This window comes from Mus pahari, chromosome 3 (genome assembly GCF_900095145.1).
Source record: "Mus pahari chromosome 3, PAHARI_EIJ_v1.1, whole genome shotgun sequence".
In the NCBI taxonomy this organism is placed as follows: Eukaryota; Metazoa; Chordata; class Mammalia; order Rodentia; family Muridae; genus Mus; species Mus pahari.
Window position 1 is genome coordinate 146,916,742 of NC_034592.1, and position 20,763 is coordinate 146,937,504.

Below are 20,763 nucleotides of genomic sequence, written 5' to 3' on the forward strand. Positions count from 1 at the left end.
TCTCTCTCTCTCTTTCCTCCCTCTCTCTCTCTCTCACCTCCCTCTCCCTCTCTTTCCCCTCTCTTCCCCCTCTCTCTCCCTCTCTCTTCCTCCATTCCTCTCTCTCTCTCTCTCCCCCTCTCTCCTTCCTCTCCCTCCTCTCCCTCTCCCTCTCTCTCCCTCCCTTCCCCCCCCCTCTCTCATTCTCGCTCGGTGTCTCTCTCTGTTTCTCTCTGTGATGTGATTTTTATTCTGGTGCCATCTATCGCATAGATAACCACAATATCTCTATTCTGTTGTCTAGATTGCCTACAGTTCTTTTTGCATGTGCATGTGTGTGCTGGCATGCATGTTTGCATGTGTGAGTGAGCATGTGTGAGAGTGTATGTGCTTGTGGAGGCCTGAGGTTGACACTGATCTTCAACCACCCTCACCTTAGATGTTGAACAGGGTCTCTCAGTCGAACCCAGAGCTATCCACCATGCTCTACCTATCCATCAAATCTGCCTCCCAAACCTGGGATCACAAGCAGGACACCATGCCCCACCCAGCATTTACGTGAGTGTGAGGACCAAACCTGCTGTGTGGATGCTTCACCATGGAGCCAACTCCCAGTCCTGGGTGGCTGACATTTCTCACCATGCAAAATGCTGTAAGCAAGCATGTGTGTGTTTGCTGGAGTACTCAGGTGGGGGTCCTCGCAGGTTACACAGCTGAGTCCTGGCTGGGTAGGTTGCATGGCTTCTATATCTTCAGCTGCTGGGTGCCAAACTATTTCCCAAAGCATTTACATGCATTTGCTAGCTGCTGTTGATAGTGGGAGGTTCTATCGCTCCATTTCTATGGCATCTGTCAGGACCTTTTCATGTTTACCCTGCATGTAAGAGTATAGCCATAGCCCGTGGGTGGCGCACACTTTAATCCCAGCCAATGGAAAGCACAGGCAGGCAGGTCTCTGTAAATTCAAGGCAAGCCTACTCTACATGGCAAGTTCTAAGCCAATCAGGGCAACATAGAGAAACCTTGTTTCAATAAAAAGTATAAAAGTATATGATTATAGATGAAATTTGAATTTTAAGTATCAATGAGGCTAAGTTCCTTCTTTTATCTCTATTAACCATGGGGATATTTCCCATACTTTCCTATTCAGACATTTTCTTGCCTTCTCTGAGTGACCTGATTTTTCCTTGCCAGCTTTTGGAAACAGTCTTTTGTCAGTTGTCAGCATTATAAAAATTTCCCACAATCCAGGAGCATCTCCCAAGATTTTTATTAGTTTATTAGTTTTATATGTCTGGCACTTTTTTTTACTATCTTGTGCAGACTGATGTTGTTGTTGTTGTTGTTGTTTGGGTTTTGGGTTTTGGTTTCTTACCATTTTGTAATTTATAAAGTATAAGATACACCTAACATCCAGTCCATTATCTTTGACAATTAAATAGAACACTCTTGTCATCTATCCTAACTTAAAAGACTTATAAATCCATGTTACGTCTTGGTTTTGCTTGGATACTATCTGAGAACTTTATCTTCAAATATATTTTCTCAGTGTTAAATAGCCTGGGTTGGCTATGAGACGATAAGTAGTCTTTCAACCCCGTCAGAAATCTGAGAACGAGCAACGTTATCTGAAATATAGGAAGCTTAACCCAGCTTCCAGAACGGAGACAAGTTGTAGAGACAGCTGCCTACCCAATACAGCCCCAGTAAGTCAGAGAGTTGGAGCATCAGCCTTCAGCCTACTGGCCCAGGATCATCTTACAGACCTTGAAAATCAGGAATTATTAAGGACTAGCTTATTCTGTCTCAGCAGAGCTAAGCTTCCCTAACCTGTAACTTGTGTCCTCTCGAGAATGGTACAGGTCTGCGGGAGAGATAGGCAACGTCTTCCCCGTGGTCACCTAGCCACAATGTACAACCTCAGCTGGAGGTATAGATGCTCAATTTCTTCTTTGAATCCACAAAAGGGGAGCTGCTAGGAGCAGATATGTCTCAACAACAAAAGAGTAAATAACATTAAATGTCACATTCTGTGGATTTCTGATGTTTTTTGAAAACCAACTATCTATGTAAAGTAATCTGGGCGGTTGTCCGTTAACTGTTCTCAGCCATTTCTAATTAAATTATCCGAAAGCACCCTAACAATAAACTCAGAACCATGAGTTTGCTCTCTCTTAGCTAATCTATATTCATTTCATCCTGATGATATTGATCTTCATTGTTTTATTAAAATGCTTTCATAACTGGCAACATTTTTAGACATGGATGCTGTGTTAATCTGATGTTTTGATGTGTATATATACTGTGAGATCATTAAATCAAGTTAAGTAAACACATCCAACGCTATTTAGTTATTTTTATTTATTTATGTGCCGGGGAGATTGGGGGAGTGGGTATCCATGCATGCGCCTGTCCGTATGGAGACCAGAGGACAACTTTGTGAAGTCTTTCTCTCCCACCTTTGTGTGTGTTCAGGATATTGGATTCAGGTGGTCAGGTTTATGCAGCAAAACAGGTTTTGCTGGCTGAGCTAATTTACTGGTCCCCCATCGCCATGTAAATGAGAACTTTAAAGTCTAATATCAAAAAGTGTCAGTGCTTTTATTTGTTGGCCATTTGAATTTCTTCTGATAACTGTTTGTCCTCCAACCTCCATGTGCATAAATAACAAATATGAAAAAGAGCAGTGCTTAAATTTTAATAAATGAATTTTTATATATTTTATTTTACTGTTAGTTTAATCACACCATGGCCAGTTTAATATAAATCTATTAGCACTGGTTGAGACATTTTTTTAAAATGTCTGTATGCTGATTTATTTATTTATTTTTGGTTATCGGAGAAATTTTAAATTATCTGCTGATCAGTCTATGTTATCTGCTATCATGTCAAGCCAGGTAACTCTAGAGCAATGGCTCTCAACCTTTCTAACCCTCCAACCCTTTAATACAGTTCCTCATGTTATGCTGACCCCCAACCATAAAAGTATTTCATTGCTACTTCATAAGTGTAAGTTTGCCAGTTATGGGTTGTAATGCAAACATCTGTGTTTGCTGATATTCTTAGACCCCTGTGAAAGGGTTATTCTACCTGCAAAGGGTCAGGACCCACAAGTTGAGAACCACCGCTTTAGGCCATTCCCACCAGTAAAGCTAAAAATCAGATACCCAGGGGGACTCCCAACCCACATCTTTGAATAGTAATCTTCTGAAGCAAATTAAGCAAGACAGCCATCAGCTCTGGATGCTCCCTGGTGCACTGGAGGGGAGATGAGTGTACTGTCCACCAGCGTTTCCCTCACTGATTTCTCTTTAATTGCTCAACAGGAAACAGCCCGTGACTTTTGCCTAAAGCAATTGCCTGAAGTTAACCCAATACAGCCTTAAGGGTCTAGCCCACAGTGTGTGTGTCAGGGTTCTTTTTGCCCCGTGCTCCTTCCTAACCCAATTCCTCACTCAATCTTATCCTTGCCCTGCAATGAGCGACATCTCTCAAGAAGCGCAAACGCTGCATGGTAAGGGGTTTAGCATTAGGTCTGTAGTCCACTCATCACCAGCTTGCTAAGTGGACTTGTATAGGCTCATCCACCAGTTTGTGCCTATTTATGCTCCTTTATTATTTTTTTAAAAACTACTTATTTGTTGTTATTTTATGTATACGAGTGTTTTGCCGGGATGTAGGTATAGGCAACAATGTGCATGCAGTGCCCAAGAGACCAGAAGAGGGTGTTGGATCCCTTGAAACTGGAGTTAAAGACGGTGTGAGTGCTGGAAACTGAACCTGGTTCCTCTGCAAGATCAGCAAGTGCTCTTAACTGCTGAGAAATCTCTCCAGTCTCCCCACCCCCACCCCCTTGCTGTTTTTAACAAAATACTTGAGCTGTTCAGATTTGTGGGTGCAACAGTAGAAGCCAAGCATGAAAGGCTGGCAAGTGAGGCTGTGTAGCCCACAGCCTTGTACTCAGTTCATCGGTCCATCTTCAGTCTGTAGTTGGGTCAGGGGCAGGAGGAACAAGGGTACTGCTGCCCGTGGTTTGTCTTGCTCCTTCCTCATCTACGCCCTTCCCCAACCCCACTCTCTGCTTATGATTTTCACTCTGCCATATGCCTGTCTCATCCTCTGGGGTAAAATGAAGCATTTCTTCTTCCAGAAGCCTACCCCAATGCCACAGCCCACAGAACATCTCTTCTCTATGTGTCAAGGCCCTGACCCCTTGGTCCCTTCTTGCTACATCCTTTTCTAACTTCATCCTGTTTGAATCATACAACTCGCCCCTTCCTCAGTCTACATACTAACCGCGATGCCTAGTGACCCCTGCACTCATTTGAGGTGGATTTAAACACAATCTTCAAGTAGTGTGTTCTTGACAATCCTCTAGATGCTGTTTATTCTTTCTGTAGCATTTGAAAAGACCCTTAAAAACCCCCAAACAATTGACTGAATCATAGTGACAAGCAGGTGATGTTTAAGAGGAGAGCTTATTTAGAGCAAGCAATGCCATCTTACAGTGTAGCCATATTTATGTAAGATGTCACATTCGTGGACTAATTTAAAAATAGAAGTAGCTTGTGGGGAACCTATGAGAATCAAGGACCTGAGATGGTCTCAGAAGGGGTATACCCAGGCATGGAGAATTCAAAGTAACAGTTTCCTCATTGGCCAAAAAGAACACTTCCCCCATCCCATATAAGCAGTTTTCTCTTCATTATGTCATGTCAATAAGCAGAGATAAATAGGTCTAGGAGTCTGGGTGAAAGAGACTAGACTGCTAAAGGGTGGGAAGGTAGGAAGAATCTAAACTAGGAGGTAGGGGTTAGGGGCTGGGGGGAGGGGTGGAGTTAGAGTAGTTGGGGCAGCAACAGTCCTGTAACTATAGACAGAAGCAGGGCCTCGGTTCCTGGAACAGCTTATGGGGAAGGGGTAGGCAGGGAAGACGTTGTCTGGGCACCCTCACCCCTACCCACACCTGATTCGAGAGGAGGGTCCAACAGGAGGTTGGTCTTCCAACACTTTCCAAGTGGCTTGTAACGACGATGATTTATGGTACAACCATGCGCACCAAGTTCCTGATTTTATGGTTTGGCTTTATGCCCTCTAGAGGAGAAAAGGATAGGACGACAGTGGTCAGACCGTGTAGAGAAACAGCTTCTGTAGGGGTGATCATAATTGATTCCCTAACTCCTGGGTCACTAACGGGGTTTGTGGCTTAAGAGATGCCCACATATAGCTTCTCCTACGGGGCGATAACCCACTGGGCATAGACACAGATGCCAGATTTTCTGGGGCTTGGCAAAATCAGGTAGACCTGCAAGTGGAGACCGGGTGGGTGCCTGAAACCAGGATGGGGAAACAGAGGTCCTCAGAGTGGACTGGATGTAGGAACTGGGAGGCACAGTGCCATGCTGTCTCTCTTCCCACAGTGTGGGTTTCCAAGGTCTTTGTAACCTGGACAAAGAGGGGAAGTGCTCTTCAGAACCTACCCGCCTCTTCCGGGCTCATGCAGACATTGCCACAGAAGGAGCGGCAGCAGTGAAAGTCCCGCTCACAGTCCAGGTGCGCCCTGCAGTAGCTTGTGCACTGGGTGCTGGTCGGCCTCGCCAGGCAGAAGTGCAGTTTGGGCCTTGTTAAAACTGAGAAGGAATACATAAGCAGCCAATTCCCTAACCAAGAGCATTTCTAACTACTTCCAGCAGCTCCAGCGCTCAGATGAAAGTTGGATTGTCTTACTCGGGGGAAACAGACCCTATGAGAGGAAGGATGGAGAGAATCTGGGGGCGGGGAGTGATATGATTAAAGTACCTCATCTATCCTGTGAAAATGTCATGTCGAAACCTATGTTTTGTACAAATAACATATGTTAACTTTTTAATACAAAGAATCAGGGGCCATTTCAGAAAAATCAGAGTTAAGAGTCTCAGTCCCCAATATGACAGCTCACAACTGTCTCTAACTCCAGTTGTGGGGTAGCTGGTGCCCTCTTCTGGCCTCTGGGGGCACTGCACACATGCAGTGCACAGCCATTCATAGAGGCAAAATACCCATACACAATAAATAAGAACAAAAAGGAAAGAGCCTGCCTTCCACCTCCACTTCTCCATTTCTGGCTGAAACAGCTGCCCAGAAATTCGGCTTTCTCTTGAAAACGTTCCTCCTTTCAGTTTTTACCCACCCCCCTCCACTTGGTAGAATTCTAAAAACAAAACAAAACAAAACACACCTACAGAACTTCTATGAAGCTCATTTTTCTCAGTGTGGCCAAGACTCTAAAACACCCAATTCCCTTTAAATGGTGGGGGCACATAGTAAGAAATCATTAGAAACCCTTTGTCAATGGGTGGTCTGTTTCTGGGGCTCACAACTGAGAATACCAGGTCCTCGCAGCTTGAGCTAGATGCCTCCAGGCAGCCTCTAAGCCTCCTGAAGTGTCTACAGATCAGTGCTTTCCTAGATGAAAACACAGCGTGGCTGCCACAATCCCCGCGACAGACATGACAAGAATGTCTTACTTGCAGCATCAGGGTACCTTCCAGGTTGAGACCTAAACATTTGGTTTCCTTCCAGCATCCTGGCTTTCGAAATGAGGGATGTTCTGGGGTGCCCCAACCCACCCCTGCTTCCTCCCTGCAATGGGACTAGGGTTAGGATGATTCATTTTCTGCCCGGCCCCCACTTTGAAACCCATCCAAAATACCTACTGTAATCTGGAATTCGGATTTCAGAAAAATATCTGTCCTTCCATCTTGCCAACACTGGCAGGCCTAATGTGCCAAGGAGTAATAGCATCTGGAGAGTGACTTGCCACTTCATGAGGCCAACCGGGGGCATCAGGCTGCAAGGCTGGCAGGAGACTCAATATTGCAACAGGACCTACGAGGGGCACAAAGCATTCCCGGTGGGGAGGTGAGGACACCCATGCCTGCCTGGCCTCCCAGCGTCCTGCCTGGTTTGGTACCGTGTCCCCCCTCCGTCCACACTACCATCTGGTCTGAGGTCAGCTCTTCACAATGTCCTCTCACCTTCTTTTCCGTTGCCCAGTGGAGCCACTCACACCTTTACATGTTCGTGTTTGGGAAAATTTAAAAGCAGTAAAGCTCAAAAAAAAAAAAAAAATAGGGGCTCTTAGTTATTCATTACCTAGGGCTGAGCGCTGGAGATTGTTTAGGAAACCATCCAGGTTTTCCACTCTATCAAAATGCAGATCTCCTTCATCTACACCTAATTAATTTATACAGTTTCATAAAGTTGTCATCACATTACACTTACTGATTTAATCAAATATTTATTTTCTATAATATGATTTTCTGGAGCAAGTGCTATTTTTTCTTGTGCAATACCACACACACACACACACACACACACACAGACACAAATCCTTACTGAATTTTCACCCAGAGAACACACCCATGAAGGCATCACAAGGTTCCGTGTCAAATAAAATCAAGGTCAAGTCATGAGTTCATATTTATGTAAACTCAATTGGAATAGAATGGGAGTTTGCTGAAGAAAGGATTTAACCAGTGTCAGGTGAAAGAGTAAGGAAGCATGGACCCCATGATGGAGCCTGTGATGGACCCCATGATGGACCCTGTGGTGCAGCCTGTGATGGGCCCCATGATGGACCCCATGATAGAGCCTGTGATGGAGCCTGTGATAGAGCCCGTGATGGAGCCTGTGATGGGCCCCATGATGGAGCCCGTGATGGACCCCATGATAGAGCCCGTAATGGAGCCTGTGATGGGCCCCATGATGGATTCCAAGATGGATCCTGCAATAGAGTGTACAGTTCTCTAAAGGAAGGGCTCCATGCCTGAGCTGGCTTGCTTGTTCTGTCTTACCATGTGATGCCCAGTCATGTGTTTGAAAAATACTCTCATTAGGTCTTTGAGAATTCCATACCCTGTATTTTGATTATATTGAGCCCCAACTTCTCCACTTAGCTACTCCCAAATCCATTCCTAATTTCCTGTCCTCTTTTTCTTCTCCCATAACCCCTTAACTCCAGTTTGAGCTACTCACGTCTCCTGAATGTGGGCCCATCCACTGGAGCACCTGGGCCCTACCAGGGGCTACACCCTGAAAGAAACCATCCATAGCTCCTCGTTTAGGGCTGGGGGCTTGTGAACTCCTTTCCATTCCATGATAGAATGTTGTCTGGCTTGCTCTTGTGCAGGCAACCACAGCCACTTTGAGTTTGTGACTTAGGGGTCCTGGCATGTCCCAAAAAACAGTTTTACTTGGGTCTTCCTCCAACCTCTGATGATTCCACACACTAACAAGCCCGTCAAAGCTGATGCCAGTGCAGTGCTTTTGACATTCACAGTCTCCAGAATCGTGAACAAAAGACCCTCTCTTCTTTATGAATCACCTAGCCTAGGATAGTCAATTACACCAATAGGAAAGAACCAAGACAGGAATGGCCAGTGGGTAATGGGATGACTGGTCACGGGACAAATTGAAGCCATGGGACAACTAACAGGATGCCACAGGGTCTCAGCATTCCTGCTGCCATGGTCCTGCCTAAGATGAAGCTCAAACCAATTGTGAGGAAACATCAGACGAACTCTGAATAAGGAGGTATGGCAAGTAAGTGCCGTGCATAATTCACTACATAAGCCATCATTGTGCAACCAGCAAAGCTGAGTAGCCCCCAGGATTACAGTGTGTGGCTTTCTTCTGCTGATAGTTGAATTGTCCTAATACGGGGGAGAGGGGACACTAAAGACCTGAGATTATGATCTGTCATTCTGGTAACTATCAAATGCTTCCAAAATGGCTCTCTGCATTATGTCTTCAACATTGCCAAAAGCTTGATACTGTTTCAAACTAGGAAAAAAAGAAACTAGGAACAGTCAAAATACTTTGAGGACAGTGCTCTGAGGATTGAGGAGGCTCAGACAGGAAAAATCTGGGTGTGGCAGCCACCATATAGTTTCTTTTTTTTTTTTTTTTCCAAAAACAGGGTTTTTTTGTAAAGTCTTGGCTGTCCTGGAACTCACTTTGTAGACCAGGCTGGCCTCGAACTCAGAAATCCGCCTGCCTCTGCCTCCCGAGTGCTGGGATTAAAGGCGTGCGCCACCACGCCCGGCCACCAGATAGTTTCAAAAATTATTAAGTAATATAGAAAGCCATTCTCTCTGAGGTTTATATATGTTTAATATTTCCTATAAAATGTTCACTCCTTTAAGGCTTTTTCTTTATTTGTAGCGTTGATGACTGACCCAGGGCCTCTCTCAGATTACAGGCAAGTCTACTGAGGTGTACCTTCATCCAGTTTTCTCTTCTCTTGAAATAAACCCTTGCTAAGTGCCCAGGCTGGCCTTGAGCTTGCCTGCAAAGCTCAAGGACTACAGACAAGTTCCGCGATGCCTGGCATTTCATTTTAAACTCATCTGGCTTGGTTTGGGCCAGGGCTTCTCAGCTTCAGCACCGTGAGTTCTTCACCCAGATAGCTTTGCCGTGAAGGTCATTCTGTCCTCACACTGCGCCGCTGGCTTCCACTCACTGGATATTAGCACCACTCCTCTGATGTAAAAACCCAAACTGCCTCCAAGGATTTGTCCAATATCATCTTAGAGGTCATAATGCCCCTGTTGAGCACTGGGGAGATGGCTCTGTGTGTAAATTGCCGGCCGCCGCAGAAACGTGAGGCCCTGAGACCAGTTCTCTAAAACTCAAGTGGAGAAAACAGGCACAGCATCAGGAGGAAGGTGAGGACAGCCAGATCCCTGAAGCTCACAGCCAGTTTAGCTGAGTGGGGATCACTGAAGTACTCTGTCTCAAAATGACCCTCTGTGAAGCCAAAAAATAAAAAATAAAAAACCTAGTCTCTTCTCAAGGGCTTGGGGGTGGGGGTGGGGCTCCTAAAGATCTTTGCTCCCCTAGTTGAGGGTTGGTCAGTTTGAAGAAAGATAAGATGGTTGAATGGCTGGTGACCAATTAGGCGTAAACATGTAACCAATCATGTGTAAACAATCACGTGTCATAAATCCCTAATCCAGACTTGAACTTCTTGAGCCAGTTCATCAGTAGGGGGCCTGTTGTTGGGAGACAAAAACCAGTAAGAGATTTGTTTTAAGCTGCCAGGACTATTGTCTCAGACAGGAGGGCGAGGGAGAACCAGGCCATGCTGGAAGCTGGCTACTTTTGTTACCTAAGCATATCCTCTCTCCCTATCTGCCTCCCTACCAGAGAGTCCACCCAAATCCTAGTCTCTGAAAACCTTTGGGCGTTTCCCACATTCTTGGACGTGCCTTCTGATGATTTTTAAAAGCTTTTTTTCTTAAGTTTTTCTTCTAGCTTTTCAGCTTTGAATGTTTGTCCTGAGAAATTCTCAAAGCCAGAGATTCCTCATTTGGGCCTCATCTGCTGATGAACCCTCTGTGGTGGTTTGAATGGATTGCCCCTCTCCCCATAGTCACAGGTATTTGAATGCTTGACCTCCAGTTCCTGGTGCTGTTCGCGGAGGCTTAGCAGGTGTGCCCCTCTTGGAGGAAGTGCGTCACTGGATGGGGGGCTTGACTGAGAGTTAAACAAAAGACTTGTGCGATTCCTGCTTTCTCTCTGATTCGAGCTTGTGACTCGGGGTGTGAGCCCTTAGCTTCTGTGCCAGCTGTCACATCTGCAGCTTGTTCCCGTGTTGCCCCACCGTGAGCTCAAACCTGAACTGTGGGTGTGTCTCCTCATGCTCCCTCCAGAGTCTTTCTTCTGAGGCTGTAGCAGAATGCCCTGATTTACTTTATTTTATTTTACTTTAGATCAGCATCCCCACAGGGTATGTGTGGTTCCGGAAAGCTCCAGTATTGAACGTGAAGCAAAACTCCGTCCCTAGTGTGGATCCGGAATGTCGGAAATAGGTTTTCGGTTTTCTCTTCCTCTCTCCAGGGAGAAGGGGGGCTGTCAGTGTGCCAAGTCGTGCCACCCTGAGCCATGGGAGCTACATGAAGAGAGGGTGCTGGGAGCTCCGAGAAGCTCTGGCATGCTGGTTTCGCACGTGCCTAGGGTGTAAATGCCTTTGGACTGCTTTCTGCGTTTCTCAAGCACAGTTAGTATGTGCATAGATGTTGAATTGGTGCTCCGGAAGGAAGACCCAAGCTCACTATTACAGTATCTTTCTGTCGTCACTCTCTGATTGGCCCATTCTCACCCTTCCACGGGTGTGCAGGCCCTGACAAAGGGCTGTCCCTGTCTGGGCTTTGTTTCCTAACTATCTTAGTCTATTTTGGCCCTGATTTCCTCCAGTACTTTTTCCGCATGGACACTTACGCTTTCCTTGTTTGGTTATCTTTCAGGTTGTTTTTTTTTTTTTTTTTCCTGTGTTCTCTTTTTTCTTTTTTTCTCTTTTTTTTTCCATATATACAAAATGTGTTTACTGGGAAGGTTCCCACTCATCTTGAATCAGGGGCTTTCAGGGCTGCTTCCTCCTGAAGGAGCATCCTTCTGTCAGCCTTGCTTTTCCACCTGTGGGCTGACAGAGGACAGTGGAGCAGCCCGCACACAGGACTACCATTTGTGCATGGCTGAAGACCGCGGTGATTTTATATCATCCTGGACATTTTCCATCCATGAGGTCAGAACTGGGGCTCTGCACCGGGTGCTCTTTCTTGCGTCTCCTCTTCTCCTCCAGAGAGGAACGAAGGAGATCCTTCGTGAGAGGCATGCTCTCGTAGGAAGATCGTCACCGCCGGGAAGGCTTTTCTGTGTTTTCAAAGTCATGTTTTCAGTACCACTCTGATTTATTTATTAATGCTGAGAACTATTCTGTAGAGCTAAAGCTCGCCTTTGCGCAGAAGATGTACACTTTTATCCTTGCCCTGTAGGCGTCCTGGCTGCCAGGATATCACTGAAGATGCGAAATAATTTCTTCCTGAACAAATGTATGGACTGGCAGGATGGCTCAGCAGGTAAAGACCAGGGACCTGAGTTTAAAGAACCACACAGTAGAAGGAAAGAACCAACCACTACAAGTTGATCTCTGCCCTCCATGCACCAGAGGTATACATTCCCTCCAATGAATCAATCAATCAATCAATCAATCAATGCAATACTTTTTTTTTTTAACAAGGAAGTACTGTATCCCACAGTACTCTCAGGATAACTCGGGAGCCAGGACTGAAAATGAAAACCTGACCCTTAGCCAAACATGTCACCCTGTCCCCACATGTCTCCTGGGCATGAGGGTGGCGTGTTCCCTCAGCACACTGGCTCCTTCAGGCTTGGCTGTTTCCTCCCTGGGGCATCACATGCACCTGTTGGCAGTTGCTGTCCCTCTAAGGCTTCGTGGGGCTGGAGTAACTCACTAATGCTCTGGTTGGCATTACTGCCTGGCTACCTCAAGCTCTGTACGCACTGTGCATGCTATAAACTAAGAACAACCCAGTCACTTCTTGTGCTTTTTCTGACTCCTCGGGTGCCAAGAGGCATACCTTGGCCTTTCAACCTCTTTATTTTGAATTTGTTTTAGAATCTGTGCCCCACCCCCCACTTCACCCTGGAACTGACATGGAAGTTAGAGGGCAACTTTCTTAAGCAGTTAAGTACTCCCTGAATCCTCTTTTGGCTCAGTTTGGCTTTTGTTGCTGTGATAAAGCACTAACCAAAAACAACTTGGAGAGGTAAAGGTTTATGTGGCTTACAGGGTTACAGTCCACCAAGGCAGGAACCTGGAGGCAGGAACTGAAGCAGAGGCCTTGGAGGTGCGCTGCTGACTGGCTTAACCTTCAGGTCTCGCTCAGCCTGCTTTCTTATACAACCCAGGACCACCAGCCTACAGATGGCCCCACCACAGTGAGCTGGGCTCCTCAGCCTCAACTGTCAGTCAAGACGATGCCCCACAGGCTGCCCAGTCTTATAGATGTGTTTTCTCAGTTGAGGCTCCCTCTGCTCAGATGACCCTGGCTTGTTCCAAGTGAACAGAAACCAACCAACACATTCCCTTCCTTCGGTTTTCTTGATCTAATGGCGTCAGATGAACTCACATTTCTGCTTGTAGATGCTAGTTTCCCATGAACATAATCTCTGAGCTTATTCTGTTTCTGTTTAGACTGTCTGTTCAGGCAGAAGGAAGACAGTGACCATGTCATCACTGGATCAATCTCTGTCACCTTGACTCAAAAACCCAGTCTCTCTCTCTCTCTCTCTCTCTCTCTCTCTCTCTCTCTCTCTCCCTCTCTCTCCCTCTCTCCCTCTCTCCCTCTCTCCCTCCCTCTGTTCTTTCTTTTCTTTCATTTTTCTCTTTTGGTTTCTAAATCATTTAGAATGGCATTGTTTGCCAGGCAGTGGTGGCACACACCTTTAATCCCAGCACTTGGGAGGCAGAGGCAGGCAGATTTCTGAGTTTGAGACCAGCCTGATCTACAGAGTGAGTTCCAGGACAGCCAGGACTACACAGAGAAACCCTGTCTCAAAAAACCAAAACAAACAAACAAAAAAAAAGCATTTTTTAAAAAAAGATTTTTTTTTGTTTTTTTTTTTTTAGATTTATTTCTTTATTATATATAAGTACACTGTAGCTGTCTTCAGTCACTCCAGAAGAGGGCGTCAGATCTTGTTACGGATGGTTACGAGCCACCATGTGGTTGCTGGGATTTGAACTCCAGACCTTGGGAAGAGCAGTCGGGTGCTCTTACCCACTGAGCCATCTCACCAGCCCTTAAAAAAAAAAAAAAAGATTTTATTGATTTTATTTTTTTTATTTTTTAAGATTTTATTTATTTATTATATGTAAGTACACTGTAGCTGTCTTCAGACACTCCAGAAGAGGGNGTCAGATCTTGTTACGGATAGTTATGAGCCACCATGTGGTTGCTGGGATTTGAACTCCGGACCTTNGGAAGAGCAGTCGGGTGCTCTTACCCACTGAGCCATCTCACCAGCCCTATTGATTTTATTTATGTGAGCATACTGTAGCTGTCTTCAGACACACAAGAAGAGGGCATCAGATTCCATTATAGATAGTTGTGGGCCACCATGTGGTTGCTGGGAATTGAACTCAGGACCTTTGAAAGAGCATTCAGTGCTCTTTACCATTGAGCCATCTCTTCAGCCTGGCATTGTTCATTTTTAAATGTTCATTGACTTTTAAAATGTTCCCAGGGCTTTGCACCTATGTTGCTCTCTCTGGCACATTGACGTGAACCTTAAAGCGCTCGGGACTTATCTGCTTCCATCTCCCACCCAGCATAACCCAGGCAATCACTACTCATTTTTCTGTCGCTGTGAATTTGTCTGTTCTGGATGTGTTATTAAGTTTGAGGCATCTTGTGTTGGCCATCGTGTCCTTAGCACATTTCCTTAGCTCACTCAGGCTGCAGGACCTACTGGCATTCCACTCTGTTTATGGCTGACTATTCAACATCATCAGATCATGGATACGCGTTTTCAAATCCATTACTTAGTGACGGATATTTGACTTGTGTCTTTGGAGCTACTTTAAAGAACGATGCTATAGGGGAAATAAAGAGATGGCTCGGCACTTAAGAGCACTGGCTGCTCTGCCAAAGAACCCAGGGTTTGATTCCCAGCACCCAGATGGCAGCTCACAACTGTAACCCCAGCCTCAAGGGATCCAATGCCCTCTCCTGGCCTCCGCTGGCACCAAAGACATGCATGTGGTGCATAGACATGCAGTCAGGCAAAGCATCCATTTACATAAAAATAGATAATTAATATTACAAATGCTACTATAAAAATTTGTGTGCAAGTTTTTATATAAACGTTGATTTTTAACTCTTTTGGGTACATGCTCTGGAGTGCAATTGCTTAGTCATATAGTAATTCTACATTTAGCCTTCTGAGATTTTTCTCAATGCGTCTCCCTCAGTTCCTTCCAACTTTCTACTGTGTACCAGGTTCCAGTTTCCCCATTTATCATCAATACTTACAAGCATGTCTGTCTATTAAGTTATACCAAACTGATCTGTATGTAGTGCTACTGGTTTGCATTTTTATTTATTTTATTTATATGAATACCCTGTCACTGTCTTCAGACACACCAGAAGAAAGCATTGCATCCCACTACCGATGGCTGTGAGCCACCATGTGGTTGGTGGGAATTGAACTCAGGACCTCCGGAAGAGCATTCAGTGCTCTTAACTGCTGAGCCATCTCTCTGGCCCTCTGGTTTGCATTTTTAATGTTCATTATCCTAATGGTTAATGACGTTGAACACCTTTTCTAGTGTCTGTTATTCACAATTATTCACCGGGAAACTTTCTGTTCAACTCCTTCACTCCTTTTTATGATTGGAGAATTTCATTCATTCAGTGCTTGGCACCAAACTTAGGTTCTCACATATCTGCTGCTGAGCCAAGCCCCCAGCTCTTTCACCTAACTTATCTTTTAAATTTAAAAATATTTTCTCATTTATTTACATGTGTGTGCATGCACGTGCCTGTGTGTGTGCGTGCCTGTTTGTGTGTGAATGTACTTGTTTGTGTGTGCATGTCCGTGTGCATGTGTGTGTGGATGTGTGTGCATGTGCCAACAGTACATATACCTGTGAATGCATAGAAGCCAGAAGAAGGCCTTGGCATCTTCCTCTACAACTCTCTGCCTATTCCTTTGAGACAGGGTCTCTCCCTGAACATGGGCTAGCACTTTCTCAGCTAGGCTGGGAGCCAGCAAGCCCCAGTCATCCCCTGGTCCTGCCTTCTTTGGTGCTGGGCTTATAGACATGTACAGGAAGCCTGGCTGGTTGCATGGGTGCTGGAATCCAAACTCTGAGCCTCCTAATGTCAGGGCACGCACCCTGAATGGCTGAGCCATCTCTCCAGCTGTGTTTGCTTAATTTTAACGTGGGTTATTTAGTGCATTGTAGAGTTAGGAGAATTTCTTCATGCTCTATACACTAGGAGCTTATCAGATATGAGCTTGAAAAACCACAGGCCATCGTTTTGCTTTCTTCACTGAGTTCTTGGATAACAAAGGTTTTTAATGTGGAGAATTTCTGATTGTTTTTGCTTCCCTGTACTTGCAATATTATGTCGAAGAAACCATTTCTTGGCCCCAAATCATGAAAATTTACATTCCTGAAGACTGTTGATGTAGCTTAGCGACTGAGTGATTGCCTAGAGTGTTAGAGCCCTAAGGGATGCTCTGCTCCCGCCTCCCTGGCGTTTAGTGCTTCTTTCTCCGGAGCCTCACCCGGCCACATCTCCCGGCAGCAGGACTGAAAGCTTAGTTGACTCTCAAGCTCTACAAGCTGCAACACTCAGGTCTTTGTTCCTGGAAGAAGAGCTGCGCTGCCCATGTGCCCACCTCCTTCTAGCCCCTCGGGCATCCTTCCACTTTCTGTACAGAGTCATAGCAACCGCAACTATTAATGCATATGAGCAGCATAAGGCAGTGGTGCTTACTGTTACACTTCCACATGGGCACCCGTCGTCGCACATCGACCTTGGTCCTCGTTTCTCTCTTCCACTTTCCCCTTCTTCCCGGCCCTCCATTTCCTCTTCCTCCAGGATGTCCTCAGTGTTTTGTTTTGTTTTGTTTTGTTTTTTATTTCCACTTGTGAGAGAGCTAGATTATCCCACGGAACACGACATCCTCTTGTTCTGTGCATTTTCCTGACAAGGATGAGGTCCCGGTCCTGTTTATACTTGAGAAACACCCCACTGTGTGTGGCACTAACTTTCTCTCTCTGTCCACCCACTGACTGTGCACCAATTACTCTTTTGCTTGTATTGACTGACCAACATCACCTCTCCTTTGCAGCCCTCAGGACTTAGGCTTGGTGGAAAAGGTAAGAAAATGTTCATTCCCAGCAGAAGACAACCCTTCCCTTCCCCAGCGTGTCAGCAAGGAATGGCCATTGTCCCTCCAGAGGGCTCCAGGACCCCTTTCCCCTAAGTCTTGTGCCCCTGAACCGTTCATTGTCTTGCTTCCTTCTCCTGAGTGGCAAGGCACTAAGCAGTATGCTATGGATTGCTAGCTTTTGCCTGGCTTTGGTCTTTGCTAATCCACATTCCAAGCTGCTCCTTGGGATACAGTAGCCAGGGGCAACGTTCTGGCTCATCCATTTAAGAAAGAGCATCTTGAGCTGAGGAGGTGGCTGGATGGTAAGGTGCTGCTGGCACAAGTCTGAGGACTGGAATTCAGATCCCCTCACCAATGTAAATGCTGGGTAGGATGTAAATGCCCAGGAAGTGGAGACAGGGGAATCCACAGGGCAAGCTTGGTAGCTAAACTAGCAGGATTGACAAGCTCTGGGTTCAATTAGAAGACCTTGCCTCAAGAATAAGTTGGAAAATGGTTGAGGAATACATCTGACATCAGTCTCCAGCCTCCATACACATGCACATGTGCATGCACAGAACACACAGAGACACACATACATGCACAGTCACATACATACACACATGCATACACACATATATGTGCACACATGCATACATAACACATACACATGCACATATGCATATACAGAAGACACACACATACATGCAAAGTCACATATATACACACATGCATGTATACACGTGCATCCACACATGCATACACACATATACACATATATGCATGTATACAGAGAAGAAAACATACATACACACATACACACACATATTACCTTCTCCTCTGTTCCAAGGAAAAGCATACCTCTGAATACATGGAAGATGTTCTATAATATTCTCCTCTAGGTCAAGTCACCGCCAGAGCTAATCCAGAGAAGCAACACAGGCAACAAAGCTCAGACTACGTGGCCTCGGGGGAAGATCACGATTATCCAGGCAGGACAGTGGGTCACGCTAGAGACTAGCCATGGTAGGAAGAGAAGCCCCTCCTGAAAACTCATGGGACCCATCTCAAAGGTAGAAATAGTTCCTCAAATAACCAAATACATCAGCTTCTTACTAGAAATGGTGCTTGTTCCACCAGACCCATGATGTTAAGGATGGAGATTTCAGTGTCTGTTGAGGAGTTTTCGTGAACATATATCTCATTGAGCTTCTGAATGTTCATCAAATCCTATACTCTGCTCTTGGGGATAGTGCTGGGCCTAGAGGCGTATACCACCATGTCTGGCGAGTCTATGGAATGTCCATAAACCTCTTTGTATTTTTTGCTACAGTGATTGGTAAATCCACAGAAGAAGACAGAGTTGTATCTGTGTCCGTCTGGGGTGGAAGCAACTGCTGAGAGACTTTTGGGCTTCCTAACAAGAGAAATGAGCATCTTTAATAGTGTGTGAGAACCACAGAACCCCCATGCTGATACATAATACATTTATTTGGCAAAAGCTCAGACTTCTCTGCATGAAGACATCAAGGAAGGGACAAAGAGGCCCTTAGCTGGAGCGAGCGTCCCTCCAGGGCAGCAGGCAGCCTTCCACCCACACCAGCAGTGGATCACATTGAAACTAGACTTTCATCAGTGTTTTAAAGGGCTCTCTGAAAGAGAAAAATTAAATTGTTAGACACCAGTGTCCCTGGAAGGAAATCCATATCCAAACAACAGTGCCCCAAGCTTCAGAAGTGTGACAGAAATTCTCTGTAACATCAGGAGTTGCACTTTTCAAAACCAACCCAGCAAGAGGGCTCAGCAGATGAGAGACTGAAGTTATATCCCAAGGACCCCGCAGATAAAAGAGAGCAGCTCTTACAATGCCCTCTGACCTTCACACATATATAATGTGGCGCACATGAGAGTGCATATACACTAAATAAACAAACTTTAAAACAGATTGAAGTGATTTCCCCCCAAAGGTTTGCTGATTGATATCTGGATACAAGGTCTTCTAGGGTCTGGCTGAGAAAAAAAAAAAAAAAGGAGCCAGTGACTGGATTCTTTGGACAAAGGAGGAACATATATATGAGCTGGTGGGCGATGTGTGAGAAGCGAAGAAAGTGAATGATCATGATGGAAAAGATTAAAAATAAAACAGCCAGTGCCTTGGTTTCTTGGTTAATGGAACCTGGATTAAGAGATAGGAGGGTCCCTTGCTTTACCTGAATTGGCTGGAATTTAGGCGACTGCAGCTTCTAAACGGTGGTTTGAACAGTGTCTGGGGAGCAGAACTCGGGTGTGCTCACACCCACCCCTCTCACCCCAACCCACTCACTCATTGTTCAAGCAGATGTTTCCACAGTAAGTCCAGCAGCACGTGTAATTCGGACTCACACACTTCCGCACCTTCGTGCACCTTTTCCCACAAAACCTTGTCGGAGGCTGTACCCAGCACTGGTCTATCTCTTCAAGGTCATCTGGAATGGAGATGCTAGACGTCGGCAGGGTCTATGTACTCACAATGTGCAGCAGACGCCCCTTCAGACCAAGCAAACCCCTCTGGAGCTGGGATGCCCCACGCCAGGAAGGATCTCTGCCATCTATGAAAATCCCTCCAGGTCTAACCAGTCCGTCCATGAGACAGCACCAGTGTATGACATACGTTCCTTCTTCCCGCGTGTCACCAGGGCACTGTGGGGTTCTGGGTCCTGAAGATCGGACCTGAGGTATCTTCCAAATACACACCACCTGACCAAGTTTATACTTACAAAAACCTTAGATTTCAGAGCCTACAACCTCATCGAGTTCTGATTCTAGACCCAACTTGCAGAGTGGGAAAACTGAGCCAGAGACCATAGGAACCTCACTTCTGACTTTTCCGTTCGCTCTCTATCGATAGCCACTAAAATATATGCCCCCGATCCATACCTTCACTGTCCCAAAACGTTTCTGTTCAGTCTCTTCAATGTTCCCGCTATCTTAGCATCTATACATGATTTTCTGAGGGGGGTCTTCGTTTGGTTTCTCCAGTTTTTTTCAGGCTCTAAGTACTCGCAAACACAAAATGGCTGTGGATGGGTCTGATATCACCATTATGATATTCACTGGTGTCTCACCTAGCAAAATCACAGAGACTTTGGAAATATGGGTGCCAAGTCCTGCTTGGCTGTGCTTAAGGGACAGCGTGCCGTGGTTCCTGCTCCTGGAAGAGCGTCAGCAGGGCGTGGCCGCCACCAGTGTCGACGGTTGCTCTGACTTTTTTTTTTTTTTTGTAGCTGTCTATGTGTGTGTGGTGTAGGCGTGTGAGCGTAGGCATGCACGTACCACAGCACACGTGTGGAGGCCAGAGGATCACCTGTGAGAGTCACTTCTCCCCACCGTACACTCTAGAGAGCAATCTCAGGTGGTTGGTCTTTGACCTTCTGGAAGCTGACGTTGGAAATTCAGCTCCGGCAGCTGTGCCAGGGCAGAGCGCTCCCATTTCTGTGCTATTGCTGCCATGATTACCCTTGAGGCTTCCGAGAACATGTAGAAACACCAGGATGCCATGGGCGGACACGGTGAGGACGAGAATCCAGGGCTTCATGGTAGACTGTGCATTCACAGGAAGACAAATCGTCACCCACTGCTGTTAGGAGCAGAAAAGAAGGCAAGCTGGGTACGGGGAAGGACGCACCAGTGGGCATGCGTACTCCCTGTCCTTCCGGTCCCTCCCCCTATACGTTTATCATCCTCACCCGCCATCTTTTCCCCTCAAGCTGCTTCCTGTCTCACAAGACACGCCCCTTCCTTTGCGAAATTACTTATTTTTAGAATACATTTCTTACTCTAAGGAAAAAAAAAACAAATCCTTAGACTATATGATTTTTAAAATACAAAGAGGAAACAGAGACATATCAATAATTCCTCTATCTGATAACCACCAACCAGTATATGTGTATTCTTTTGCATTGTTCTCATCATTTTATGAAATTGGAAAATCAAGCATCCCGATATCTCACTTAGAAACATATGTAACTCAGCAGGCTGATCCAGCACCCAACACCTTTCCTCCCTGCCCGAGGA

The 20,763-nt window shown here is 45.8% G+C and overlaps 2 protein-coding genes and 1 pseudogene across 2 annotated transcripts in view; all 3 read right to left on the reverse strand.

Moving 5' to 3' along the window:
• Positions 1 to 4,342: 4,342 nt before the first annotated feature.
• On the reverse strand, positions 4,343 to 7,032 carry LOC110319591 (protein WFDC10B-like). The gene is made up of 4 exons (XM_021195082.1): positions 6,996 to 7,032; positions 6,675 to 6,846; positions 5,460 to 5,609; positions 4,343 to 5,073 (listed from the first exon to the last, which is right to left on the reverse strand). Exons 2-4 carry the CDS (start codon positions 6,802 to 6,804, stop codon positions 5,018 to 5,020), a joined length of 336 nt encoding a protein of 111 aa, XP_021050741.1. The 5' UTR covers positions 6,805 to 6,846; positions 6,996 to 7,032; the 3' UTR covers positions 4,343 to 5,017.
• Positions 7,033 to 11,354: 4,322 nt separating this feature from the next.
• On the reverse strand, positions 11,355 to 11,641 carry LOC110319046 (annotated as a pseudogene).
• Positions 11,642 to 18,178: 6,537 nt separating this feature from the next.
• Wfdc9 (WAP four-disulfide core domain 9) overlaps positions 18,179 to 20,763 on the reverse strand; it is a 9,900-nt gene continuing 7,315 nt past the window's right edge. Inside the window, exons 2-4 of the mRNA XM_021195187.1 lie at positions 20,206 to 20,326; positions 19,034 to 19,175; positions 18,179 to 18,362 (exon numbers count right to left, since the gene is read on the reverse strand). Of these exons, the coding sequence (XP_021050846.1) occupies positions 18,332 to 18,362; positions 19,034 to 19,175; positions 20,206 to 20,284 (252 nt within the window). The 5' untranslated portion in view covers positions 20,285 to 20,326 and the 3' untranslated portion in view covers positions 18,179 to 18,331. The remainder of the gene's footprint in view (positions 18,363 to 19,033; positions 19,176 to 20,205; positions 20,327 to 20,763) is intronic.